General features: G+C 38.9%; 1 protein-coding gene and 1 long non-coding RNA gene across 7 annotated transcripts in view; one reads left to right on the forward strand and one right to left on the reverse strand.

Annotated features, from left to right (window-relative positions):
- The window catches only part of NFATC3 (nuclear factor of activated T cells 3), a 66,543-nt gene extending 56,555 nt beyond the window's left edge, over positions 1 to 9,988 (forward strand). For both annotated transcript variants that reach the window (XM_083852086.1, XM_083852087.1), the window contains one exon: positions 6,491 to 9,988. In XM_083852086.1, the coding sequence (XP_083708212.1) occupies positions 6,491 to 6,615 (125 nt within the window). In that variant the 3' untranslated portion in view covers positions 6,616 to 9,988. The remainder of the gene's footprint in view (positions 1 to 6,490) is intronic.
- The window catches only part of LOC310905615, a 67,447-nt gene extending 40,276 nt beyond the window's left edge, over positions 1 to 27,171 (reverse strand). For all 5 annotated transcript variants that reach the window (XR_014589170.1, XR_014589171.1, XR_014589172.1 and 2 more), the window contains exon 1: positions 26,758 to 27,171. This is a non-coding gene — a long non-coding RNA (uncharacterized lncRNA). The remainder of the gene's footprint in view (positions 1 to 26,757) is intronic.
- Positions 27,172 to 27,228: the final 57 nt, after the last annotated feature.

Here is a 27,228-nt window from a genome sequence, read left to right on the forward strand (position 1 = left end):
AAAAGAAAATGAAAATTGGTAGGTTAAACTTGAAACCTGACCAACAGATGACAAATCAGGAATTCAGTTTAAAGTAGATAACCATCAACAACCTTAGAAAATATTTCGTGTTGATGTTCACAGCCAAGAAACTTGTGATTCTTATGCCAAAGTCCTTTGAAAGAGGGACTTAATGCAGGATCAGCCTCAAGTTGAAGTATCAGAACAAGGGTTTCGCAACAAATAGATAAAACAGACAGTGACAATTCACTGCAACCAGATGAAACGCCGTACAACAGTTCTGGAAGAGTAAGCACCAGTTGAACTATTAACCACAATGTATAACCTCTCACTTAACCTGATTTGGAGCCAGAGGACTGGAAGCTAAAAAATGTCACACTGCTGCTGCTGAGCTATTCAGAATAATGAAAAACAAAAACCGGCTGAAAATATCTACAGGAAAACCTCGTGATTAAAGAAAATCAATGTTACTTAAAGGAGTGGAAATTACAGTAAGGGGAGGAGGAAAAAGAAAAAAAACACTGCCCTATTTCCATACACACAGTGACAAGCTCTCTGGACTATTTTTATTTAAAGCAGTCTTAAATTTAAAATGGACAATTCTATGAAAATTTGGTTGTTTTAAAGGGGTGAGTAAATGCCAAGAATGAGTATGAAACCAGCAGAGAACAAATACTACTACATAGATAGGGTATGTGCCCACATCTCAATTATGGTCACCTTCTCTCCTCCCTGAGCTCACAAAAGAATTAGGTGCTGTTTTGGTTAAGGTCAACCAGCAAGCTCAAAGATTTGGAACAGAAGTTCCGTTGAATCAGCTAGCTCTCTCCAGCCAGGAAAATGAATGTTGGGAAGATGTTAAAAATGAATGGGTAGCTTGGAAAAGCTAACAAACAAAAAAAACTTACTGGGAAAGCAAATGAAAAGAAAGCGTCCAGCAAGTGAAATAATGGACCGATACAAATAAAAACCACTGATATGGCTACATGTAGTTAACCTTTGAAACTTACTGCCTCACAGTGTTGCGGATGCCAGAATTTTGCACAGACCCAAAAGACCCCTGTGAGAAAAATCCAGATTGGACTGTTCAGCACAAAAGATACTGTCTTAAGAATTCCCTCAGCCAAGCACGTTTTGAAGCCTGGTAGAAGCGTCATGATGTTTTTTTCCCTACTTTTCTCTCTGTCTCTGCTATTGCCCATTACATACCTAGTTTGTGATGTGAACTGGTTTCCTGATAGTCCTCCTTAGAGGTTTTCAGGTAGTATTTTTGACCTATGAAAACCTAAAATGCTTGGCAACTGCTTATTACAGAGACCTGTAGAAAGGACTGATAGTAGATTACCATGCTGATTATGGATTACCAGCTTCCTGCAAGGTAAAGGAGGTCACTTCATTATTACTGGAATGGCCTTTAGGGTTCAGGAATGACTTACGTTTTTCTGTGTTCCTGTACAAAATATGTGGTTCTTAGCATTCACAGAAACTGGGGGAATGAGGTATAGACCAAATTAGGAGGATGCTAGTTCTGGATTGACATTTCATTTGAAAAGAAAACACCTTCAATTCTGATGTTAGAACTTCAAACACCTATCTCAGAGTTTACACTACATTTAAGTGTGCTTTTATTCCAATATGAAATATGTAGTAAGATGGTAGAAGTATGCAAGATGACTCACAAATTATGGCTCAGTCTCACACTGAAAAGGTGACATAGTAGAATTGATGAAACAAATAAAACAGGAGGAAAAAATAGACCATACAAATATACCAAAGCATCAGTTCCTTTTTAGAACTTGTTACTGCAAATTCTTAAAGCTGTTTTTTTTTGTTGTTGTTGTTATTTATTTATCAAAAAACACAACCTATTTTTAGAAGTCACCAGCTCTTATGATGTGATGTTTCATAACACAAGAACCCTGTTCTGTTCAAAGCAGCTACTGCAGATAACTCTTCGTAGGTGAGAATTTCTCCCAGGAAGTTGGTCCATACGGTACACAGGACACATCTCCATTGGAACAGCTGACAAGATTACAACTCATAGCTGTGTGTGTCACTCACGGCACAAATGGCTGAGCTGTTCGACCCAATTCTAGTTTATTTTAAAACTCTGGATTGCAAATTGCAACAGTTTAAGGAATCTTCACGAACAGTCTGGCTGTTCATGCAGCTAGCAGCTGGAGCAATAGCTTTATCAGCTGTCCCAGTGTAAGTCTTCAGGGAGCGAGAGGCGAAGTCCTCTGACTAAAAGTAAAGGGGGTGGCAAGCGGGGAGCAGGGAAAGAGCTTCCAAAGAGTTGTGGTCCGGTTTTTATATCAAGCTCAGTGGCTCAGCTGTCTTTCATGCGTGTAGTCAGCAGGGACTTAAAAAAGCAAACAGAACACTGTGAAATCAAAACAGTGGGAACAAACCAGGAAAACAGAATGTGTGGTTGCTCTTATTTTACAAGCTTGACAGCAAACCCCAAAGTCAGAGCTGGTTATCTTCTACTCTGTTCCACTGGTATGAGTGTTAGTATGCTGCTTATTTTTTTTGAAAGGTTATAGGGGCTGAGCCTCCAGATGACTTTCAGACTTTTTAGATGCAGCACAGGGAGCCGGAAGTGGGGAACCTTTGCAATACATTACAATCTTACCGGTATTTACAGGTCCAATCTAATCAGTCTGTAGCAGAAGGTTTTTTCTCACCATGCTAAATTCGGTTCTGCACCATCTATTTTTAACTATCAGTATAAATCTGCCAGCCAGTTTAAACTATGTATAGATAGTGGGAAAGAAAAGGATAAAATTATTGCAAATAAAGTAACAGCTAGAATTCTGAAGTCTGGGATAACTGCCAAAGAAGTGAATGAAATAGACCCTGGAAAGTTATTAAAATAATTTCCATTTAACAGCTTGATTTAAAATACCTGTTTTGCATTTTGATCCTCGCCATATTTGACAGTCAAGCTTTCAGAATGCAGTTACTGCTTTTGTAGTGGAAGAATTTGCCATATTTCTACACAGATTGTAGTGTGTGCCACTGCTCTCATTTTTGATCTGATCTAGTCATTATTAAAAGATAAGCAACCTCAATTGTTAGCACATAAATCATCTGATAACACTTTTGATGTTACCCATGCAATTGACATTGATCATGTAAAAACAAGTTTAGGTCATCAGTACATACTGAGTACTAAATACTGGCTAGATCTCTAATTATTTGCATGTGAAATATCTCTGATTCTTTTGGAAGTAGAGGTCTGGGGTGTGGGATTAGTAGTCAAATCACCTGGCATGAACATACCAAACTGGCAAGAGTTTTACTATGGAAATTTTAAAAAAAAAAAAGTAGTAAGTTGAAAGAGTCACGGTCCTATTCCCTTCCATCTTAGGACTCATGAAATTGGCTCACCTCAAAACAGGAGCAGAACTATAAGCTACACTACAGGAATAAACCTGCCATACCATAGAACTTTAACAGCATACCCAAGATCAGTATTGCTCAATCCTGAGCAGGCTTTGCAGACTTCCCCAGTAAACTTATGTTGAAGGAAGGAAGGAAGTTTTATGAAAAAATGTGTGCATGTATTTAAAAAGAATAATGTATCTTGGTTTCCCGGTTTCTGTTTGCTGATTGAATAGCTTTTGCAGTTAAGTAAAAGGTATATGAAATCTTTCTAGCCATATTTCAAGAACAGCATGACCCCTACAGCCCATAGTTGAAAATAGAAAAGGTGGGATAAAGCATTTTGCCACAAGTATAGAAAAGAAGTTTTCTTTCTGTTATAAAGCACTGTCAGTATACCCTGAGCTCTGGCCAGTCTCAGACTGTTGAACTAGACTTCCTCTCCCAATTTGTCATGTAAGAACGAGCCAACATTACAGAAAATCTGTGTTTATGTTCCTGAATTAAGTCTTCAGTTTTAATCACAGAGCAGTAAATGTTCTATGGTAATATTGACCCTGTATGGAGGAAGGTCACACATTCAAATCCTAACTTGTGGATTTCTAATTTAGTCTTTAATATTAATTTTCTCAATCACAAATAAATACAAAGGGGAAAGCACCATATGATTTTTACATTCAGTCTCATATTTCTCTGCAGTCTTTTACTCTTCTTACCAATTACACAATTTACGTTTTAAACTTTCTTAATTTCTACCATCTCACTGTCAGAAAGAGAAGTTAATTTTGATAATGCTGGTAAATACAGGCTGTCCTTCATAGAAAGCCAAGTGTTTCCCAATTTTGATATATCCAGGCATCTCATTAACCGCTGCCTTAAAGCTGGGTGGTACATCTCTTCCTGAGCTACTCCAAAGGGCTTCAAGGCTGCTTGGTTCAACATGACTTCTTTGCAATGGTAGGGTTTTCCTACACTGGATCGGGGCTCCCCACTGTCCCCTTACAAGCACATTATCAGAGGACTCATGGAACAGCCTTGTCCCCGTGTCTCCAACTCAGCAGCCAGGCTGCCGTGCTGTGGGTTAGTGCACTTTGATCTTGGCTGCTGACTTCTGCAGTCTGCACTTTCTTTGAAGCATTTCTGCCATCATCTGTACATAACGTAAAGCAACCTACAGACTTCTGGAGTGTGCTTCCCCTGGCCATTTGTTGCCTGCAGATAAATCTCTATTGGTCACAGGCTAAAAATGTTGCCAAAAAAAAGTTCTGTAACACCAAAATACCAAGTGTAACAGAGATACCACACTGAGATTAAAAACAAAACAAAAAAACACTACAAACTAACCTGTAACTTTAATACTCTACCTAATGAATTATGCAGAACCTTGGCAAATAAAACATCACATGACCAGCTATTGTTTCATGATACAGTGGGATTTAAGGAAAATGTAATGCCACATGGCAATGTGCTATTCATTTAGTAAACACCTTTGCATATGGGAACTGCAAAATGTTGAACAGTATAGACCAGTTTGATGTGCTGTTGCCTACTACAGATATATATATCTAAAATCTATCAAAACGTAAAGGAAGTAAGAGTCTAATACTTTCAAAACAAAAACGGGATGTAGCTATGTTGCTTTTTATTGCACCACTCATCAAAGTTTTAATAGTACTGAATAGCTGCAGTGCTGGATTTGCACAAAGCAACCTGTTCAGCAGCATGCAGCAGATAATTGTTAGCGGTCCCACAGAGCAAGCTAGTGAGTACCCTGACAGAAACTGAGGGAGCACAGTACTTATTCAAAAATCTGAATTCTGCTTAGAAAAAAAAAAAAAAGGAAAAAAAAATCTTGTTTTTTAACAGCTGTTTACTTATGCATTATTTTGATAAAATAAAAAATATTTGGAAAAGCATCCTACCTGCAGTCACACAATTTTCAGTGGCATAGAGCCAGTTAAAGTTCTTTGAACAAAATTTTTTTTTAAGCTTAGCAAATTGCAGTCTTGCAGTGCTCAAGGGATTTTGTTAGTACATAGGTCATCTGGACTATTTTAACCTTTGGGCTACCATAGTGTGTATCTTTAAACAAACTGTCTTTGCACTCATGCAAGAGAATACCATTGTCATTGATCGACTGTTAGATAAGAAACACCTCCTCCGTGATTACATATGGGTACATGACATAAGGTGTTCTTAAAGCTTTCCCGCGTAAAGCAAACAGACAGGGCCTGTCTACAGGAGCTGGATTCCGTACACATTCCACATACTGCAGAGCATTCACAATATGTTAAGCTTTTTAATGAAAGCAATTTACTAGCAAAAGAACAGTCTCTTAGTTACACGAGGAGTGGTCCTTATTCAACAAAAGGATCCCATTCTGTGCATGCTTATAGAACATCCAAACAAATTCACAACAGGGGCTTTTCTTCTACTAGTGTCATTTGGCATATTCAAAATCTTGCTGAATAAGAGATACTCCACACATACTGTGACACACACACACAGAATTGAGCTGCATATTAGTCGATCTTAATTCTTGACTGTAGAAAAGCTGACTGATGACTAAGGAAGATTTTGTTACTGAAATGTTAGAAACATAAGAATACTGAATAAGAATATTGAATACGATTAAGAAGACTGGCCAATTAAATAGGTTTGTAGTATTTAAAAACAAAACAAAACACATTCTATTAACCCAAATCCAAGTTCTGAGGAAGTTCTGTAAGTAGCTTGAGAGAGCCTGGAGTTATTTATTTTGCCTGTAACACTTTTGATCTCAGACTTCTGTGGGGGAATTTGTACTGAACTGACCTATGCTGTGGCTGATGGTGACCTTGTTTTCATGAATATGCATTTGCTTATTTTCTTCAGAAGTTTTAGAGATTTCCTGACAAGTTTATGGTAAGTACAGAGTGTAATACGAGAAGCTAGGGCTTTTTCTTCTTGTTTAACTGTTACTGAAGTTCTCTCATTCATCCTTTGCTACTTTACTGCACCAAGGCTTAGCACTGCAATATTTTGATTTAAAAGAGATTGATTGATGAGTTCAGCATTTTGGAAAGCATAAAAACAGCCACTTCTCTGTTCTTTTTTTTTGTAGTAAATGAGATCATAGGAAGAGATATGTCACAGATCTCAGTGTCACATGGAACAACAGTGGCCACCCAGTCTCCACGTACATGCCCTGGATCTCTGGAGACGAGAATATCTGACGGAATCCAGTAACAGATAAGCTTACAACTCAACATCCATGAAAACTTCACAGTCTCTCTGAATACTTCTTCACCCTCTTCCTCTTTAGACTTACTGTGCTTCCAACTCTGTGGCCTTTATGAACTGGAACAGTGGATCCTTGCAAAGCCCTGTTAGTGGGTTACGTTTTTGATGTAGAGACAGAGCATTTATAGTTCCTCAGATGCTGTAAAGAGACTTCTTAAAATGGACATGTGGAATCTACACCAGATACTTAAACTGTTTTAACGTTACAAACAAGCTTTGCTTTTTGCATTTAAATAGAATACTTTTATATTGTAAGTGCTTCAAATGTGTGGAGATGTTAGTTTGCTCTTATAATATTCACAGTACTGAATGTGGAAAAAGATTTAATACACATCTTCAGTGTGCTGCTTTCCCTTAGAGATAGTATAGTTTGTAATTGATGATTTGTTAACACCTTTTGGTCATTTTGGAAAGCCTTTAAGCTTATATTGTTTAATTTTATTATTATTATTTTTTAATATGATCTTCCAGTGGCAGATCATACCTGTCATCTGAAGCCAATGCCATGGAAGCCATTGTGTATACAAATACTGTAGTGTTTTCTTTCTTAGATTCATAGGAAGCAAAGCCAAATATAGATCTGCACTTGTTTATAAACTTAAAATGTTACTTGATAGGCTGCAAAAAGACCATTCCATCATGAAAGTGTTGGGATAGAAATGACATTCCAAAAATTTAACTTTTATAACTTTGTGGATAATCTTCCTGTACTTTATTAGCACAGGCTCCTTCTTGAAATAGCTTTTTCTTAGAAAGTTACATTTGTAATCAAATTTGAGAAGTAGGGTTTTAGATTAAAGAACAGCAACATCAAAGCCATGTTAGATACAGGAGAAATTTTAGTATTTGCTGAGGATCCAGGTGTTCCTATTAACCCTGCAGAATATGGTTTTGAAGTCACCAATTCAGTGGCATTCAAGTTTTCCATGCAATAAATCATTTGATCACATCTGTATCTTTTATGTGCTGTATGCCTGACCATGCCACTTTGAAGTCCTAAGGAGATGACAATTACAGTTCCTTTGTTTATAAACTTCAGCCTGCTAAAAAGCAATTTCATGTGAATTAGCGATTAGGTAGTATAATTTGCCCACATTTAGTTGTAAATGTGTAAAGCAGAAGCTACCAAAGAAATGCACAAGATTCATGGCAGCAGTAAACTGCTGTGCTCAAAGGATGCATTTCCCTTGCCCACATAACCTGATACATCTGAAGCAATCTGTTTACATGGTTATTAAAAGTCTCAGGCCTCTATGATTAGAAACCTAGGAGAGGATCTGAAACTGCCTGCTTAGGTCACAAATGTTTCCCTCCCCCACAAGAAATGGTAGTTTACATAGCTTTCTGATATGGAAAATACAGGGTACAACAATCACAGCCAAATAAGATGAGAAGCATCTGAGGTTCAGTATATTTAAGATGTTAGTTTTAGTTCCTTATTTGGGTAAGCCATGAAAAGAGAACACACTCAAAAATTTTGAAATACTGAAAGCGTAGTTGCACTGAAGCGTTCAGGCAATTATGGACATGTTAACAGCTAAACACACATGGAGGACGTGCCTCTGTCCTGTAGAAAATTATTCTAGGCTCTTAAAATTACAGTAAAACGTAAGTCTTAAAGTGGACTTCATTACTGAATTATAATACCTCTAAGAGTAAATTCAGATTCCTGATGTTGCATTTTGGCAGACAATCACAGGGGAAGACTTTACATTCAGCCTTTTGCAGGCAAACCAGTACTCCTAAATTTAAGTCAGCACCCCAGCTCTAGCATTAAAGTAGTTACAACTGCATCTTTGTAACAGCTGAATCATGTACTTTTTCAAAGTCCATACGTTAAGCAGGTGAAATTAAACTCTTTATCAATTGCTTCCTTTTAAGAGTGCAGCCTGAAGCTACTATCTCAACACTCCATAGTTATTTCAAACAACGCAAGGACACTGCGTACATGCTGGGAATCTAAGCATCCTTTTTGTGAATGTATTGTTCAATGGTGCAAATCTTTAGATTTAAAGTAAAAGATCGGCATGGCTGTAATCTGAAAAGTGTAGTATTACAACTGTCCCTCAGCAATGGTGCTTTACTCTGTCCTCTACTCATTTACATTAAAAATCCTAGAAAAGGGTTGACATGCTCAGAAATGCATCTACTTATGTTTTCAACATTTAAAAAAAAAAAACAAAAAAAACAACACTGTAAGCTATGTAATTGTCTTCAGACTGCGTGCTGGTGGCAAGGCATGTTCCAGTTTTCATCCATTTATTGGGTCTTTTGCATTAAGCATCATTTGTAGGAAAATTCTAACTTAAAAGCTTTTCATACTGTATGGGATTTATGCTCCTTTATCCTACTGGTACAGACTCTCCTTGCAAGTTCTCCAAGTAAGTAGCTGGAATTCATACTGTACCTAAAATATAGGAGCCCAAACAATCCAGAGTTGCTATGCACTAAATTTTCTGATGCCTTTGAATACCTTGATGCCTGTAGACATAGAGATGCTTTCCTATTTAAAAATGAAATTAAAAAAATATATAGCTTTGGATACTAAAGCAGTTTTGTATTTGCCTTGTAAAAGCTTCAATACAAGGGTCTTAATTTTATTTTAGCTTGTGTGATAATGTAGGTAAAGACTGTTAATCTTGTATAATTTTAGTGATATAAAAAGCACACAATCTCTATTGGACTATGCAAATTTAATTAAACAGCAGAACCCGGCAACTGTTGATATTTTGTTGGCATCCACTTTCTGGCCCTTAAGTCCTTTCTTCTTCCTGAGACCTCTTCCAAAACTTTTACTAATTTAGATTGTCCTGAAGGAAAGCCTTAATGATGAGGTAGCTTTTCTATAAGGAAGGTCAGAAAAGATCAACGTTGAAAACAAAAGCTTATGGGACAATAAATTAATCCATGAGGGAGGGAGGGAGTTTTATTACTGAAATTAACATAAACTAGCAATCTCAATTTCTGTAGTGAAACTTTCATGTTGTCAGTGGAACTGCCATCCTTTTTAACCAAAGAATGAAAAGAACATGACTGTTTTGTTCTGATACAAAGCTTTGAAACTCTATTTTTGATACTCAGAATGGATGTCATTCCTTGAGGTTCGGAAATCATTCAAATTGAAGTTTTATATTTAAAAATATGGGACAATAAAGATTAAGTTCTAGATGTTTACAGAGCCTTGTATTGTAATTTCATGTACATTTTGTATTTTAAACATTTTTGTAAGTTATGATTGCAGTGCTACTTGCAGAAATAAAAGGGAAGAACTTGCATTTAGGCTCTTAAATCATAGTGTTGAAATAAATAAAAAGAACGCAAATGCGTTGTCATTCATTTAAAATGCATTTCTGACTGCAGGGTGGGAAGAAAATCCCTAGTTGTGATGCAGCGGTGACAGCTGCACTCCATCATGACATATAACACGAGGGACATTTAATATTCCTCCTTAGAAGAGCGATGGGTTTGAACCAACGCAGTAAGCATGTGGGGCTCAGCCTAGCCGCAGGAACAGTGAGCCTGTACATAGTGGGTGGGCGATGGGCAGCTCTGACAGTTTCACTTGGCACAATAACTGGTGATTTCTTGCTTGCAAAGCTGATTGTTTCAGTTAGGCTGTCATAGGAGTATTTTCAGAAATTATTCCAGAAAATATTCAGGAACAGCATTATAAACAGTAATCTCCATCCCTGAAAGGATATTATCACAGGTGAGTTAAACTGTTTCAAAAACAGATTTAAAATTCCTACAGTCTGAATTATTTTTTTTAACCCAAGATCGGCTAATCAGGCAGTACTGAGGGAAATGCCTTTGGCAATGGCAGATTCAGGCCCTAAAAACTACATCCCATCTCAGTGGTACTAGTGCTACTGAAAAGATTTATTTATTTATCTCCCTTTCAGTTTGGCCACAGGGTCTTTTGTTCATCCGTGGGATCCCGCTTGCATACTTAGGTGTACTGAGGCATGCAAGCGTTCCAGTTTCAATGCTGAAGCAAAGGTCTGGCCTTTGCCTAGCAATGCACACCTGCCCCAGAGCGAAACGGAGCGGAGATCACCGTGATCTCATGCTCACATTGCACAGTGAGAACATAGACCAGTTTAGGATTAGCCTCTTATTTACAGTGCTTGTCCTGAGCAATTACCTTCACCGATGGTTTTTAATCTATAAATATAACAGAAAGGGGTGGCTACAGTGCCAGGAACTGAATGCAAAGTCATTATACCTGAGTTTTACTAAATATATACATGGTTTTTCAAAACTGCTCCACAAGTTTTTTAGTATGATTACCCAGGATATAATTAGCATATGCCAACAACACTAGTAATAATCCATGGATTGATTGTATAATTGTATATGCTTTACTGCCAATTCAAGCCTTTCAGATGCAAGTAAGCTGAAGGCTGATTCACGAAGATTGATAGGATCTGAAAGCTGATAGGCTTTGCGTTCCAGCCAAGGCATTTAAAGCTGAGCATGGCTGACCCCAAGCACCCATGCTGACACCCCCATCTGTTGTGGTGCAGAGCAGAGGTAGTTGGACCTTACTCTAGGCCTTGTGAAAACATCACTTCTAACTCGTAAAACACCGCTTTGTGATTTCAGGCAAGCAAAGAAGAAAATATCCTGTTAAAGTCAGTGCCTTTAGAAGAGATGAAGTGCTGGCAAAAGTCTCAGTTCTCTTAATTTCCTTTCAATACTCCACAGCAATACTTCTGCTATCTGCTGCTGTTTCCCAGCTTCTGGCCCTGTCCATGCCATCTCTCCCAGCCCAATTCAAATACAAGTGTACTCTGAATCCAGCACTTACCCCGCTGTAATGAGTTAGGTGAGGGTTGAGATCATTTTCCACATATTCTCCCTTGCCATCTCCCCCCCTCCCCCCCCCCCCTTGGCTTTTATTAATTGACAAAAATAATCAGGAAGTAGCCACTGCTGTAGTGATTAAAGTATTAAGATACTTGAAAGGCCCCTAGAAGTGCATTTAGTTCACCATGGAAAAGAAAAAGGATTTAAATTCATATATAGATTTGCATGAATCTATGGTAATTAAAATTGACATTGAACCTCATTCTGCCTGTTAAGAAGAGCAAGTTTTATCAGTCCTTTACACAAAAAGCATCGTCATTTGCTGGGAGCATCTAAGAAAAAGAATTACTTTATAATAACTTCTTGATACCAGTAACATCTGCTACACATAAAGGGGTGTGTGTGTGTTTGTAATCAACCAGCCTGTAACATACAATCATAAATGATGCAGGAGCAAGAAAAACAGGATAGCTGCTTTGTGAAGAGTTGTATGTACCATGAATTTTATTATACAAAAGATGGATGTAGAAAAGTCAAGCTTTACACAGTCACGTTACAGCTAGGGCAAAGTTCTCCCTGATGTTTCCACAGATTTAGGGATGAGGGAAAGTTGCTCTTTTTTTTGTTTTGTATTTATTTTTTAAAATTTGTTTACTATCTTGAAATACTATTTGGAAACTCAAAACAAAAGCGCTTATCTCTTCCCTACTGTCATTGTTATGTCATCTGCTGGTAACAGCTGGAAGAGTGTTTGTGGTCTCTGCTTGCTCCCATTGCAAAGACGCTTCCCCTACAAAAATGGGCTCTGATACCTCACTTGACATTTTCATTCATTTAAAAAAAAAATTAGATGTTGGTGCAATTGATGCATACTCATCCAGAATTTTTCCTCTCAGAAAGAAATGCATAAGTTGTTACAAGAAAACTTAAATAGCTCACACCTCAAACAGAAGCCCCTTCTAGCTGTCTGTGCCTGTTAGGAAGCCATGCTAAATGCTAAGCATGTGCACCTCCCGTCTTTTCAGCTCTCACTGAAGCATCTCCTGAAGATGCAATGCAACTGAAGCAAAAACACATACAGAAACAAAACAACAACCAGACCAAGCAAAATCCTATTGAAGCAGACCTTTTTTCTTTTTTTTTTTTTTGACTGCCTTAGGTTAATTTAGTCCTGACCCTTTAATACATTGCAGAAAGTGTTAAACCTTTGATAAACAAACACTTTGAACATCTCTCAGAAACCCAACTACATATATATGGCAATCATAAAACACAAGCATTGAAGAAGAAAATGATCAAACTCTGGGTGTACAAATAAGCAAAGAGCATAAAAAAAAAATCTTAGAGTTGCCATTTGTTTTTCACAAGGCCGTGTTTTGGTGCAAGACCATCAGTTATCCAGTCCAATCTTGTTAAAAGTTGTTTTAGTAACAGCTGGAAAACACACATAGATCTTTCTCAGATCTGTGATTTGAAGCCCGAGGCTTCAGCCCTTGCAGATTTATTTCAAAAGCCATTCTTGCCATTGTCTTACAGAAAGATTCATTGTGACAGAGCAGATCAAAAAGGCAAGTATATTGGTGATAACCATTTCTGTATGCAGGAGCTGCATTATCCATAAAGGTAAAAGGGAATCAATGACAAGATACAAAGTACATCTTTTTGATTTCTTCCAGACCCAACAGCATGGAGCATGTCTGAAGATTAGACAGACTGATTTGATTCTCTGGGTAATAGGGTGGGGGGCATGGGCTAAAGGGCCTGGAAAAGGTACAGGCAAGACAGTCTGAAAATCAAGAGCGATTCTGGTCAGAGTGGTCCTTGCCCCTTGCATGAAGAAGTTCAGTGCCAACAGATAACTTTCTGGCAGTACTTCATAGTAAAACTAATTGGCAATGAGTATTTGTACCCTAGATGCTGTTTGCTGTGGGATGGTGGGTGTCTGTCTGTCCGTTGTTCCCCCTCCCCCCCCCCCCAGTCAGACTGGAGTTTTGTTGCATTATCAATGCAGTTCCAGTTCCATCCTCCCACCCACTCAAACTCCTTCCTAATCTCACCTCTAACAGAAGAAAAAAGCTACTGTCAGCTTGTTCTTTTCTGTGATTTTTGATCAACATGTCAACATTTTCAAAGAAAAGTGATAGACTACGGTCTTCTGCACCTAAAGGGGACTCGGACATTCAAGAAAATATTGTTTGGGCACACAGCGCTGGATAATCGGTGGTATCACATGAAATAAGCAGGAGGGAATGGGGGCAATATACTTTTAGAAGTTCTTGTGTCAGTGGAATGAAAAGTGAGTGGTGACTTGGAAAGTTCCTCCACATTCTGTTTCTTGTGCAAGCAGCAAGAGTGAAGCTGCCATGGCACTGGCATCAACACCACGATCTGCTTCTTTGAGGATTTAATCTGGTATTGAGCATTCTTCAGGACAAGACATGAAGGGTGAGGGTACCCTTCCTAAATTTAATATAGCTTCATACAAAACACGATTGATTCTCTCTGCCAAGCTGGCAGCAATACTGTAAGAAACATATACAACATTACAGCTGAGTGTTATTCCAGTTTTCTTACATGCATCAAAAGTTTTTCCTTGCTGCAATAAAGGGATCTGTTTGTAAATATTTCATGAGCTCCTCGGTGGTTTTGCCAGCCAAGTCTCTCTCACAGTGTGTTGGAAAAAGACAAGACAAACTTCTAGAAGTATGTCACTGTTTTCAAGTAGGAAAATTCTGTGAGTATGATGTAAGAACAGATTTTTCCAGTCTTTTGACATTTGAACAAGTGCCTTCAAAGCTGCTGCACAGCCTGCTCCAAAGCCCTAGTTTTCTATGATTTCATGAATTACGTTTTCGTATTAAGGTCTGGCATTTTTAAAAATGCATTATAACTAAGGTGCAACTATTTACAAATCTGAAACAATTTCAGTTCACGTCATTTTTGCAGATTTCCAAATTGGCATTAATTCAACATGTACTCAGCATACTTTATTGTCAGTGTCTGAGTGCTCAGATTGCTTACCCTGTGGCATTCGCAGGGCTGTGGTCACAGTAGCTGGATGAGGAGTGCAAGTCATCAAGCCAATAGGACAAATAAGGCAATTCTGAAACTGAATTAAGTGCTACTATGGGATTATTTTTTCTAAGGATATGAGGGAAAAAAGAAGTTATACCAAGAAAGTCATCATTGCCATCTGACCTCACCACTGACAGAAGTTATAATGGAAAAGTTGCGCAAACAATGAAGGAAACAACCAATCCAACACTGGCCAAGTACTGGGCTGAATGACATCGTGGTTTGCAGAGACAGAGACATACATTTTGTGGCTGTCAGCAGAGTTTCACTGAGAGTCTAAAATGCTGATTGACTGAGCTGAAACCCTGTGGAACTAATCCAGCTGCTGAAATGACACTGGGGATCAATGAGGTTTCCTAAGCTAGAAAGAAGAACGCAAAACACACACACACACACCCCACCCCCAAAAAGGGGGGGGGGCAGGATTTTGGTTACTGAACAGGTCTGTTTCCAATTGCAGTCTTCCACTGCTACAGAAGGTTAATGTCAACTTCTGCTTTACAACAGAGGACAGAAAAACCTCTCACAAAGGTCTCAGCAATTCTTTTTAGATAGCATGTAAGCTGTATAAAACAGCCCTTAGATAAGCAAGAGTTAAACATATCACTGGCCAAGCAGGGCGAGTTCTAATGTTTACTGTTGTTTTTCTGTGCCATTTTTGCCCTCCCTCCTGGATCCCCGTGCATGGACCATGCCTTCCTCGCTATGTGTCACTTGCACATGCATTACACTATGCTCAAGATTTTTTCCAGCAATCCGTGAACCCCTAGCAGTTCCAACAACATTCAGGCTGGATGGATAAAATGGAATCCTATGAATTGTAACAAAAAATCCATTTGGTTGGAGGGACCCAGTCTAAATACAGTACAATAGCGGGTGACATTAAATATTTAAACAGTGACTAAGTCGTTCATAAACAAAGTAGTGAAAATGAGAAAGGACATTACACTTCTATCTTTCCACTCTGTAAGGTAGTTCTTAAGCAGCATTGTGTTTCTTTCACCCCAAATCCACCTGAGTAGCTGATGCAGCACAGAAGGCCATTTTGCAGGCAGTAAAGACCTGCTGCAGATGGGCCCAAGGAAGCAGATCAGAACTGGATATTGTGCATTAAGAAAATGCTCAGGGATGATGTTAAAAAAAAAAAATCACATTGTTGAGATGCTTTTTGAGCTGTTCTCAAGCTCCACATTTGTTTAAAATAACCAAGCAAATCTTTGGTATTGCTGCCACTTGGATGGATACAATCTAGTTTTCTACTGTCAGCAGCATATGGACTTAGGATTTTTTGTTTGGTTTTGCCTTTATTAAAAAAAAAAAAAAGACAAAATACAGATGGTGAGGAAGGGATGGTATAATGTTTAATCGACTTAGAGATCTCACCTTTACACCTGCTGTTCTCATTCCCTACAAGAAAAGTCAGGGGTAAGAAAAAAGTTTATGAACAATTAGACAACTTTTTTTCTCTTCCAAGGAATTTTCAGCAGCCCTTTTGCCTGGCAAATGAGGTGTGAGTCGTCACGAAGCGCATGCCGAAGTCATACTTCATGAGCTTTATGAAGACACAGACATTGGGCACAAAGCGAGAAGTTTACAGCACACACTAGCTTTAGCTTCCTGTTTGCACCCAAGAGATAAAGCTAGGATCACATGCAGTTTGAATGATTTCCCCCCTTTTGTGTATTTTGAGTCACTTTATTTACAGTATGACCCCCCACAAGATGAACATAAGCAAGCAGCAATAGAAGATGAAATCACATGTAGACAAGTCACCAAGGGAGACAGCCTTGGCCTGCCTGCACTAAGGCAAGCAGGACTGATCAGGAGCTTCGCAACTTCTTTAATGCCCTTCTGCCAGTAAAGCCATTGCTACTGCTACTTCTAATAAACCTTAACTAAGGACCAGACTGCCTTGCACCTTTTCCTGAAAAAACCCACCGTGGTAGGAAATAACCTTTCCCAGAAGATGAACTGACAGATCTCCAGCTGAAAGCGAGCAAAGTCTGAATTTCTGGTGCCACTGCTAACACAGCAGTCACTCACATACGCTTAGTTACAGGGCTGAGCAGGACAGAAAAAACAGTTCAGTGGAGATTTGCTTTTAAAAAGAGAAAACGTTAGGAAGCTACAATTAGGAAAAGGTTGGCAATGTGCTACCGCTGAGTGGTAGTGAGTGTCTGGTCTCTCTCAAGAGACAGTAATAAGCTGTATGACTGCAGCGTGCTGTTTCCTCTGTACAGACAGAGGCAGAATACTGCCTCAGTGAAAGTGCTCTGCAGCAAGCAGCATTATCCATCAAAGAGAGGAGAGAATTAGATAGAAAACCTAGCAGTCTAATAAAAGAACTGATGCTTAAGATACAGCAACATTTTACATACATGTAAAAGGGAAAGAGTCTTTATTTTAACTAACAGGACGGCCAAACTCTCTCCTACTCAAGAATAGGGTGTGGAAGCAGGGGGACAGCAAGAGAGATTAAACTGATATAAACTCTCTAGAAGACTTGCGAGAGAATATTGGCTGTAAAAGATAAAGATACCCCACCAAAAAGGAGGAAAACAAAGGCTAAGTCCTTAAGTAGCTCTTCTCAGATGGGGAAAGAGCCAAGATGCTTAATGCACAAATTGAGAGCTTTCTCCCCTAGTGTAAATGCAACTAGACTAAACATGGGGGTTAGTTTGTTATTTATTTCTACACCTATGACTTTTTAAAGAAAGCAAACTGCTTGCTCTGAGCATTATGGTTAAACACTGTATTCACAATCTAAATCACACTTAACTCTGGCTAGATAAAGTAATCTGGATAACAAGGCGTCTCTCGCAAGGCATCTCTTGTCCTAACATGCGGTGAATCTATGAACTGGGACTTCAGGACTTCAGCAAGTGGCCTGGTTCCCCAGTACTTCACCCACTTACTTAACAGTAACAAAGTGCGTTCCCATTCAAGCGGCACTACCCAGAGAAGAGCTGACAGCACAAGGGCCACAGGCACAGAAATAACTTCCAGTAACTACTGGCCATACTGGAGGCTCTGTGCTGGGAGCATACTTGAACCCCAAAGCTCACAGGATACAGAGCATCACAGTGTTGAATAAGCTTTGGTAAAATGGACAAAGATGTCTTAGGATTTGCTAATTTTTCAGTAACACTGTATCTTAGCTTGTTTTTAAAACACTTTGCATTATCAGTTATTTCAAATACATGCAAAAAATGCATCTAAGTCACCAAGGAGACAACCACCACTAAGGTAGATTGCAGCAAGTGTTTAATAGTAACCACAGGAAGTCAAGACATGAAGAAATATCATAGCTAGCTGAAACACCAATGAGTCTCAGGTAGGTGCTACATAATTATCTGAGTTTGTGCAGACCACTAAGGTAAATGCATTCTTAAGTAGCATCAAGCAATCACCATTTGAATTCCATCAAGTTATTTTCCTCTGTGTCCCACTGAGATAACATAAAATCTCTTAAGTACTGATCCCCAGTTCCAAGAACTCAATATTTGGTTGACAGTTCAGGTCATGTATATAAAGCATTTTGGAGCCTTATCAGTTATGACGAACACCTTTTACAGTCTCAGTAGTTGTCAGCATACCGCATATTGATCATGAGCTGTTTCATCATGAACCTTTCCCGTAACTCAAACTTTTAAACCACTCACAGCTTTATCAAGGGTGTCCCTCCCCATCCTAGATAGATTCACCATTTCAAGTCAGTCTAAAACTAGAGGAAATTTAAGGTATTAATGAAAGGATAATCACTTTCCATGCCACATAGAGAATTCATACCAGATTCCCCTCAGGAGACGAAGAAAACGACTGGTGACATGCAGATCCTGCCAGTTAGGAACCCTAACCCAAGAGACAGCATTAGACAGGTTAGGATGAGGCACTGGCCACAAGTCCCCAGCCCTCCCTGTACTCACAAGGGAAGTAAGCTGCTAAGCAGCAAAAGCGTGGGGATGACTAAGCTGGGGGCAGGATAGGGCTATTCAAGTACTTCTATTATCTGCAGCATAAATCTACAATGACAGTAATGTCTGCAGTTAGAGCTGTTTGTGTTATCTCGCTCCATTCTGTTGCTGTTGTTATTTCATGTTTACAGTCATCTTTTTCAGCCTTTTTTTTTTTTTTTTTTTGCTGTTACCGAAAGATACTCAGGTTCATCTAATGCCTTATTTATGTCCCACCATCAAATTCACTGAAGTAACAGATGGTGGTTGATGAACCCTAGAAATTTTTAACATGTGCTTCTCGTCAGTTTCATTAATTTAAAACAAATCAATAATTTATATATAAACAATTAATTCAGTGTTCCTGCAACATTACAGAACCATCCAAACCACACGAAAGAACTGCCTCAAACATGGGGCCTGCTAAATAACTTCTGAGAAAGTCCTCAGTCTCGCCCTGCCAGAAGAGGCCCTACCTGAAAGGCCGTATTGCACAACTGGCTGTTTGAACAAAAACAAGTACACAACTAGAGGAAAGACCACATGAAGGTGCATTTAAGAAAGACAACATTAAATCTTTCAGAATGGATTCCTGGCATCCCAAGATTTGCCACAATACAGGTCTAATAAAAAAAAAAATAAAGTGAGCCCAAAGGAACCTCAACAGCATCTTAGTACAGAATTTTGCATAGAGAAACCTCCCTTTTTAAGAAAGGAGACAAAAGGGGCTGGACACCAGGTACAACTGGTGATTCAGTGAGGACTTTCAGCAAGAGAAGCCATTCTGAAAGGAAAAAAAATAAACTTGTCCTTCAGGAATAGGGTTTCCTGCTTTCATAGGGTTAAGAGGAAATCCTTGTTTGCTCAGCGTTGGGAACGTTTAAATTATTTTCTCTAAAAAAATCTGCATAATTAAGCCTGGCCTCAGTTGGCCTTCCAGCAACTACTGTAGCCACTCTGCTGGTTTCACACAGCTGGAGCAGTGTTTACAAGAGCTGAAGAGCTGAGCTCTTCTCAGAACATGGTGGGTGGGCTGGGAACAGTAGGCACAAAGTGTGCTCACACTGCACAGCAGCAAACTGTGTACTCACCAACATCAACACCCCACTCTCTGCTTGGAGCTGGTAAGAAATACTTAAAAGCCAAACCACGCACCTCAGTTTGTCAGGCATCCCTTGATACTTCTTATAAATATCTTCCCATCAGCATGTCCTCCCAGAAATGCCCGTTAAATTACTCTTACTGCAGTGCAGAAAGGATTATTTATAAAGCTCCACATTAGCAATCCTTTAGTGAATGCTACAGAAAGATAAATGCAAAGGCACTTTTTGAAAGGGAGGAATGTTTTCCCATCATGAAATATTATCAAGAGAACATTATCTTCAATACTTTAATACATTTGAGTCAAAAGGCTACATGTGTGGTTTGACTATTTGGTCTGAAATGGACTGCATTTACTGTATTCACGTAGAAAACATTTTCTAAGAATTATTTCTTTGTGCCTGTAAACGAAAGTCAATTTATGCAGGGGGAAAAATTCAAGAAATTGAGAAAAATCACAAGTTACCGATCTCATGCAGTGTTGATATACTGTGTGAACAAACTCTTGATGTGCATGTAAACAAAGGTAACTAACCTAAACGTTAATGTGATTCTTCAAGCATACCAGACTGCTAAAGTGAAAACTAGATGAGCTCCTTTTACAAATGAAGCTCAGATGTGGGGAATATCAGAAGAAACCAGGGCCATGATGTCTCTTGCTTTGGGCAGAAAGCTGGCCCAGACTGCTTGCGCAATCCCTTCCGAGAAAGGTTCAAGAAAATCACGCAGCAGATAACCTGATATAAAACTGCTTGCTGTGCAGAGGTTACCAAGCATCCACCACACAGAAGTGGGACGTATTCTAAAGAGGGAATATACAAAGAACAGGTCAGAGAAACATGAGACCCTTAGATCTGAAACGTAGTCTAGGCTGTGCCTCAAGGAAGTTCTGTAAACACAATTTGAGGAGCTTCTCACGAGCATCAAAGGTAGAACAAAAGCTTTCCTTTTGCACTGTATTATATTATCCTTGGTATAAACTGCCACTTCCATTTTCTTTTCAAAACAAACACCCACCATCTTTACTCCTTTTAGCACTGAAAAGCTACCCCAGTGACAGGGAGTAGTTTGGACTGTCATCCAAATCATTCATGTCAACTACCTGCAAACCTCACCACTGGTGAGGAAGAAGAGAGGTCAAGTTCCAGGTCCTAAGATTTCATTTATCATTTGTGAAAAACACCTTGTCGTAAACATAATCAGACTTGAAGTGATTGAAGGGCAGCAACCAATTTCTATAATTTCTACAGCATATCAGCAGAACCCATTTAAGAGAGAAGAGTGAATAACTGGTATTCTAACACCGCACCTTCCAGCGAAGCAGATTCTCATACTGGTCACCCTTCCACATAGCACAGCTACTCACTCACAATAACAACTAAACAACATGCATCTGAAAAGCACTATTTGTTACTTACATCACAAAATTACTGAAAAGCTGATCTTTTTGGTATCAGTGCTCACCAGTTGATTTGGGGAACTAAGGACAGAGTGTTTCTAATAAGAACATTCAAAAACACCCTATGGTTTATTGTGTGTAAAAAATAAAAACGAATGATAAACCACAGAGTCTTATTTTTCCTGGGTACACTGAACAATAGAGAAAAACATTCAAGTGTGTGGGGGAGGGCAGTGGTTTTGAGCATTCAGGAAAAAATATAAGTCCTCTTACACAAAGAGTTTACAGAGTTTGATTTTTAGTGGTATAGTCTGTTATACAGCAGTCAAGTTTGTCCTGTGTGCTTCACAAAGTTGATACCTGTACCTACTATGAGGCTGAATATTTCTGAAATCAGTAACAATAGGCAGGAACAAGAAGAATTTCTGAAGAGACATGCTGTGCTTGCTAAATAGAATTCAAAACTTACTCGTTAATTGTAGTAGTATTTCTAAGGAATTTCCGACTCAAATGCCAGCATTAGAAATTCAGGGGTGCTTAGATCCAAGGGTGTCTTTTTTTTTTTTTTTTTTACCAACTCCGTAATTATACCTCGAGCAAAACTATGTGCTTCACAGTGACATCAATATAAATATTAAACGCTCCCTCTTGCTAGGTAAACCTTGTCTGACAGGGATGAGAACAGGTGTTGGCACAAGCAAAGTGATTCCCTGGCCCTTTCTTCAGATCCCAAATCTAGTTTCCTATCCCATATCTAAAGGCTAAACCTTCTTTTATGCTCAATAACAGACATGCAACCAACAAACTGTAATTGTATCCAGCAATCTACACCCACTTTGTCTCAGATCGTCTCCGAACACCTGGAGTCCACCATTTTATAGTCTGTTGTGACTACAGGTCATGAGACCACCAACACGAGCAGAATGGCTGCTGTCCTGTAACTGCCTCCCTGTCTGTCCAGCTTTTTGACATAAACAGTGCTGCTGAGACCCAGAGCTAGCAGTTCCAGAGGTACCTGGCTCAAAGCTACATTAGTTACACCTATCAAGTGCTTTGATGAATTTGTCTCCTCACCTTCCTTCTCCATTTCTGGCCTGTCCAGAATTATCCCAAGAACAGCCTCTTAGCAGTAATGCACTTTGCCTCCACCTCAGCCCATCCTACCCAGAGCATCGGCTAACACCGCCGACTGCCTCCTCAGCATATTTCCAACCTGCCTTTCCTGTTCAAAACAGGTCAGAAAATCATACCACCTTCTCAATCCTTAGAAGAGTGATATTAATCTCTATACCACTAGCCAAACTGGTCTAGTCATTGCAAACCTTCTGAAAGCCACAAGAGCCAAAACTGAACTTCCCCTGTAACTGAAAGGTCTTGAGGTCCACTTCAGCTGCAAGTCAGCATTCTTGTTTCTCAAACTTGTTATATTTAAGAAAGAACAATTGGATCCTCTCCTGGTGCAATGAACAGAATAGGGAGAAACCCTCTATCTTGCCTTTACTGTATTCTGAATTTCCATTTGTTAGCAAACTGACTCTGGGATGCCAAGAGCAGCGTCTAGGCCCATGGCACTGTGATACAACTTTCTTTTCCAAACCAGCCTCAAAACTGTCCCCATAATATGAAAATTCAGAAACCCTTATTTCCCAGGGATTTACTTCTTACCCAGTAAGATCAGTTTAATACTCTAAGGAAAACATCACCATGCTGTAATCTCTCAGTTGCCAATATCTTTTAACTGAACAAAAAGAGATTAAACTTAAAGATATACAGAAGTTGCATTTCACTGAACACCTGGAAGCTGCCATCGCTGCAAGACTTCTCCTCCTTACAAGCAAGAGAAATGGTCTATTATTCACAGGAGCACAGACAGGCATAATTCTACCTTTTTACTGCTTGTTCAGGACATATCCGCTTACGTCCTGCAGATCATCATTTAACCTCCTCTCCAGACTGCATCACCAGTACGATGTACTTGACTTGATGAGTCATTTTAGAAGGATTTAAGAGGTAAATAACACGCATAAAACATGCAGCATTAAGTGATCCTGCAACTTTATACTCATCAGACACAGATTATTTCACTCTAAGTAAAAACTGAACAAAATCATCAAGGTCATTTTAATGCTTTTGCTAGAATTAATATTAAATGTAATGTGTGTGGATTTTCACAGTAAAATTTTGATTGCTGAAGGACTGCATTGCATCAAACAGAAGAAAGACACACTTAATCCAACAGGAACAAGGCCCACGCTTTCAGAGCACATTTAAAGATCTCTGTGGGTTAAGCTGTAGCAACAAGTGGTACACTTGAGTTGAGGCTGAGTCTGTCCTGCCCTGCCGACAGACAGGAAGCACCTTCTGCAGCCTGCCTCTTGCTTCTGTTCAGTTACACCACACCTTTACTTTCCTCCCCACAGCTGGTCTTTGTGTTTATCTGCCCTCCACCTTGAAGGCAGTACACACCTGGGCCTAGGAAGACACATCCCTAACAGTGACATACTATAAAAAACGTTAGGAACAGCTTTTACTCTTCCTGACACGCATGCTAGTGCTAGCTTTCAATGCATCAAAGAAAGTCAAATTTTAATGCTACTCTGTGGCATGGAAATAGTTTTCCTTCATTTTACCCTGGCATACTTTTTAATATTTTTCTTTTAAAAGCATCCAGACTAAAGATTTTGAAGCTTTTTGCACATAAAGACATATTCCAAAAGCTATAGTTGCAAGTATCCTAAATCATTTTAAAAGGGAATATACGCTAACAAGTGACTCATGGCAATACCAAATTGGCTTCACCCACTCCCAGCAAGCAGAAAATTAAGTGTTGATAATAGATGATCATTAAAGCAAACAAACAGCAACAAAACTTTCAAAAGTTACACTGCTTTAACAGTTGAGGCAGAAGGAAGGGACAAGGTACAAGAAATTGATATAAACTGGAACATTTGCACATTAAGCAAGTCTATTATAAAAGATGCTCTCCCAAAATAAAAACAATACATGTTGTTGTTGCCATTGCTGCTTATTGCAAAATTATCATAAAAAAAATATTGTAGAAGCAGTAAAATGCCCTGCTGAACATTCCCAGGCTTTGGACAAAAGGCAAGTTGCATTCTCCTAAGTCTAAATTTGTGTTCTAGTGGTACAGACTCAATCTGGCTAAGTTGTCTCTAAGTTCTGTTACTAACAATTCCTTTGTATTTTCTGCTGCCTCAGCGTTCTTAGCTCACAATCAGAAATTTGAGTAAAGTACATACTAATTACATTTACAGAGGGGCTTGGGGCAGATGACAGAACTGGACACCTCAGCACTTTAAAACTACCATTTCTAATGACAAAGATTATGGCTTTATATGCTTTCACTTAAAAACACACCTAGCAAATGAGTTTACTGTAGTTTTCTTAAAAATTAAACACAAGGTTCTTTATAAACCTCCCACTCCAAGAGCTAATGTTTTCTTTCTAGTTTTATTGTTATATTCACAACTAAAAAGCGTTTAAAATACCTCATTTATTCTGAGGCTCTGCAGGAAACAGTCTTTCCATCATGACAAGGATATTCCTGAATACATGAAATGTTTCAAAACAACAAAAAAGTGTCTATAAAGACAACTCAGGTGTTAGAAGGTTAAGGGATGTGGGAGAGGGAGTTTGCCTTTTTTATTTTTAGCAGAACTATTGTTATACAACTGCCCTTTCTCCCCCTTCCCCGTTATTCCTATTTTCACAAAATTCTCTCTTGAACAACTGAGGCAGTCCCAAAATGCAGGAAGTGCTGGAGCAAGGATATGCAACAATAAAACCCCTCCCCATGGGAGGTTATGAAGGTTTATGAACCCTCTTTCTACGCTATGTACACACTGCACTGAGTGATTACTGTGCACAGGGTCCTCTACAAAGACAATTTCTGAAGACCGTCAGTTCATGGTGCTCAACCAAAGGAAACAACTGGAGATATATTTGTACATTTCAAAGCAGCTCTGACAAATACCAATAAACAAATCATTGTATGCAGAAAGCATTTAAAATTGAAAATCAGGGACAAAATAATAATAATTTTAAAAGTTAACTGCTTTTTTTGAGATTTAATTACCTCCGATTTTTAGACACTAAATTATTTAACAAGATTTGCACGCCTCTTCTACTGCAGTTGCTAACACCGAAGCCCTCAGTCCCGAAGTATTTGTAGTTCGTTTGCTATTTGCAACGCCCGGTCGAACGGGGACATCTACTGGTAGCAAGGATTAGTGCAGGCAGGAAACACCAAACTGCATTATTAAATTACAGTACCAACCTAGAATCCACTGACGCACTTGAGAAATCTAGAAGCTTCTGCTCCTATCACTTAAGCAAAGGTCTTTAAAAAATTGTCAAAGGCACAGACGACATTAAAGACAAATTATAACTACACTTTAGTAGTGTTTGTAGAAAGGAAGGCATTTTAATTAAACCGTAGTTTTTATGATTAACAGAAACAAATAGCTTTTTTTTAGACTCACGTAGATAAAATGAAATAGGATTGCAACAATACACACCAATATAAGAAACGGCAATTGACTGGGCTATTCAAAACAAGCCTAGATGAACCTGTCATCATTTTTATCTGAATAGTTACATTGTCCAACTGGATATCCATCTAAATAATACAGTGGCCATCACCTAATTCTACAGAAAGAAGAAAATTATGTCCCTGGTTCATTTTAGTTTTGCATTTTTTCTTTCTTTTTTAATATATGTATTTATATAACAAGTAGATCTAAATAGTCAGAGTTTTAGATTGGCCTCAGACAAACCTTGGCACGCATGAGGAGAGATTTCTGCTTTATACTATCTCAAGCCAACTTTAGATGCAATCATTTTTTAGATGACACTAAGTGTGAGCCTCAAAACCTATCACCATGGACTCTGGCAAATATATGTCTATACAAAACAGAATGCAACTGATTAAACAATAACACTTGTAACTTATTTTAATGGACCAAAAAGATACAAATACTATTTCAAAAGTTAAGATGTTGAAGTTTTTTTCTTAAAAAAAAAAAAATCAGGAATTGATAATCACTGGCAGAAGTTTGTTCAAAAAAAATTTTACTTCACGTAAACAAGCAAAACTTATCAGCCTGTCTAGGGTGAGAGTTAGCTCTGCTGATGAAGCAATTCCAACACAAAACACCTAATCCAGAAGCACAGCTGCAACCATTAAAACAGGGAAAAAGCGGCTTTTGCAAGCTTTTCAGTCTCATCTCACCCCAATCTCAAGTAACTGCCTTCTCTTAGAACTGGGGAGGAACACAACATAAAATAAACAACACAGAAATAATTTCTGAGTAAAATTATCGGTATCAAGAGAATGGGAAGAGGGATGCACCAGTTAAGGGGTTGTCTCAAAGCCAGCACTATCAGAAGTATTAAACCAAGAGACAAAGAAATGCAAACAATGTTAATTCTGTACTTTAGTTATATAATTTTTGAGAAACACTTTTTGTGGCTGAACACAGAGGGTAAGAACTCTTTCTCAAACAACAGTAACACTCAAATCACAGTTCTTTCCCAAGCTTCACATCGTTCTCTTTGGTGAAAGAACGCACGTTTAGCATTTTCTGTATTTGTTTTTCTTATTACATTAAACTAGATACACATAAAAACAGTAATCTCCTTCAGAAGTCCTCCACAACACAGCAGGTCTAAAAATTCAATTGCAAGAAATAACACATGTATCAAATAGAAGAAAATAGATTTAGGACTTACCCTAAGTTCCTGGCCTTCTCCAGCGATGTAGGCAGCCCTATGAAGGCACAATGAAAGTGCTTGGGGATCAAGTCTGAGCTGAGAAGATAAAGACCTTTTTCATACAGCCCTGACACTACTTCTGGTGCATGCTGCTTCCAGACACAAAGCCAAACCGTAAGCACACCTCAGCTTCTAGCAGTTACCTGGTGTACTTGTCTCCAGCACCCAAATCATACGACCCCTCCCTCCCCAGTGTTCAGAGCAGGCTCCATCCCCTTCCACAGGTGAGGCACATAAACCCTCAGGGGCAGCCTGCTGGGTCGCATCCACCAGGCCAGGAAGGGAGGCCTTAGTCACATAGCACTTTATTCCTAAGCATGTCTCAAGAAAACTTCAAATGCTAGAGGCAAATGTGCAGTCTTGTTGGGCAAATGGCGGGGGGGGGGGGGGGGGGGGGGGGGCAGGCACACGACGACGACCAGATGGGGA

The sequence above is a fragment of the Anser anser genome (genome assembly GCF_964211835.1).
Source record: "Anser anser genome assembly, chromosome: 11".
Classification (NCBI taxonomy): domain Eukaryota; kingdom Metazoa; phylum Chordata; class Aves; order Anseriformes; family Anatidae; genus Anser; species Anser anser.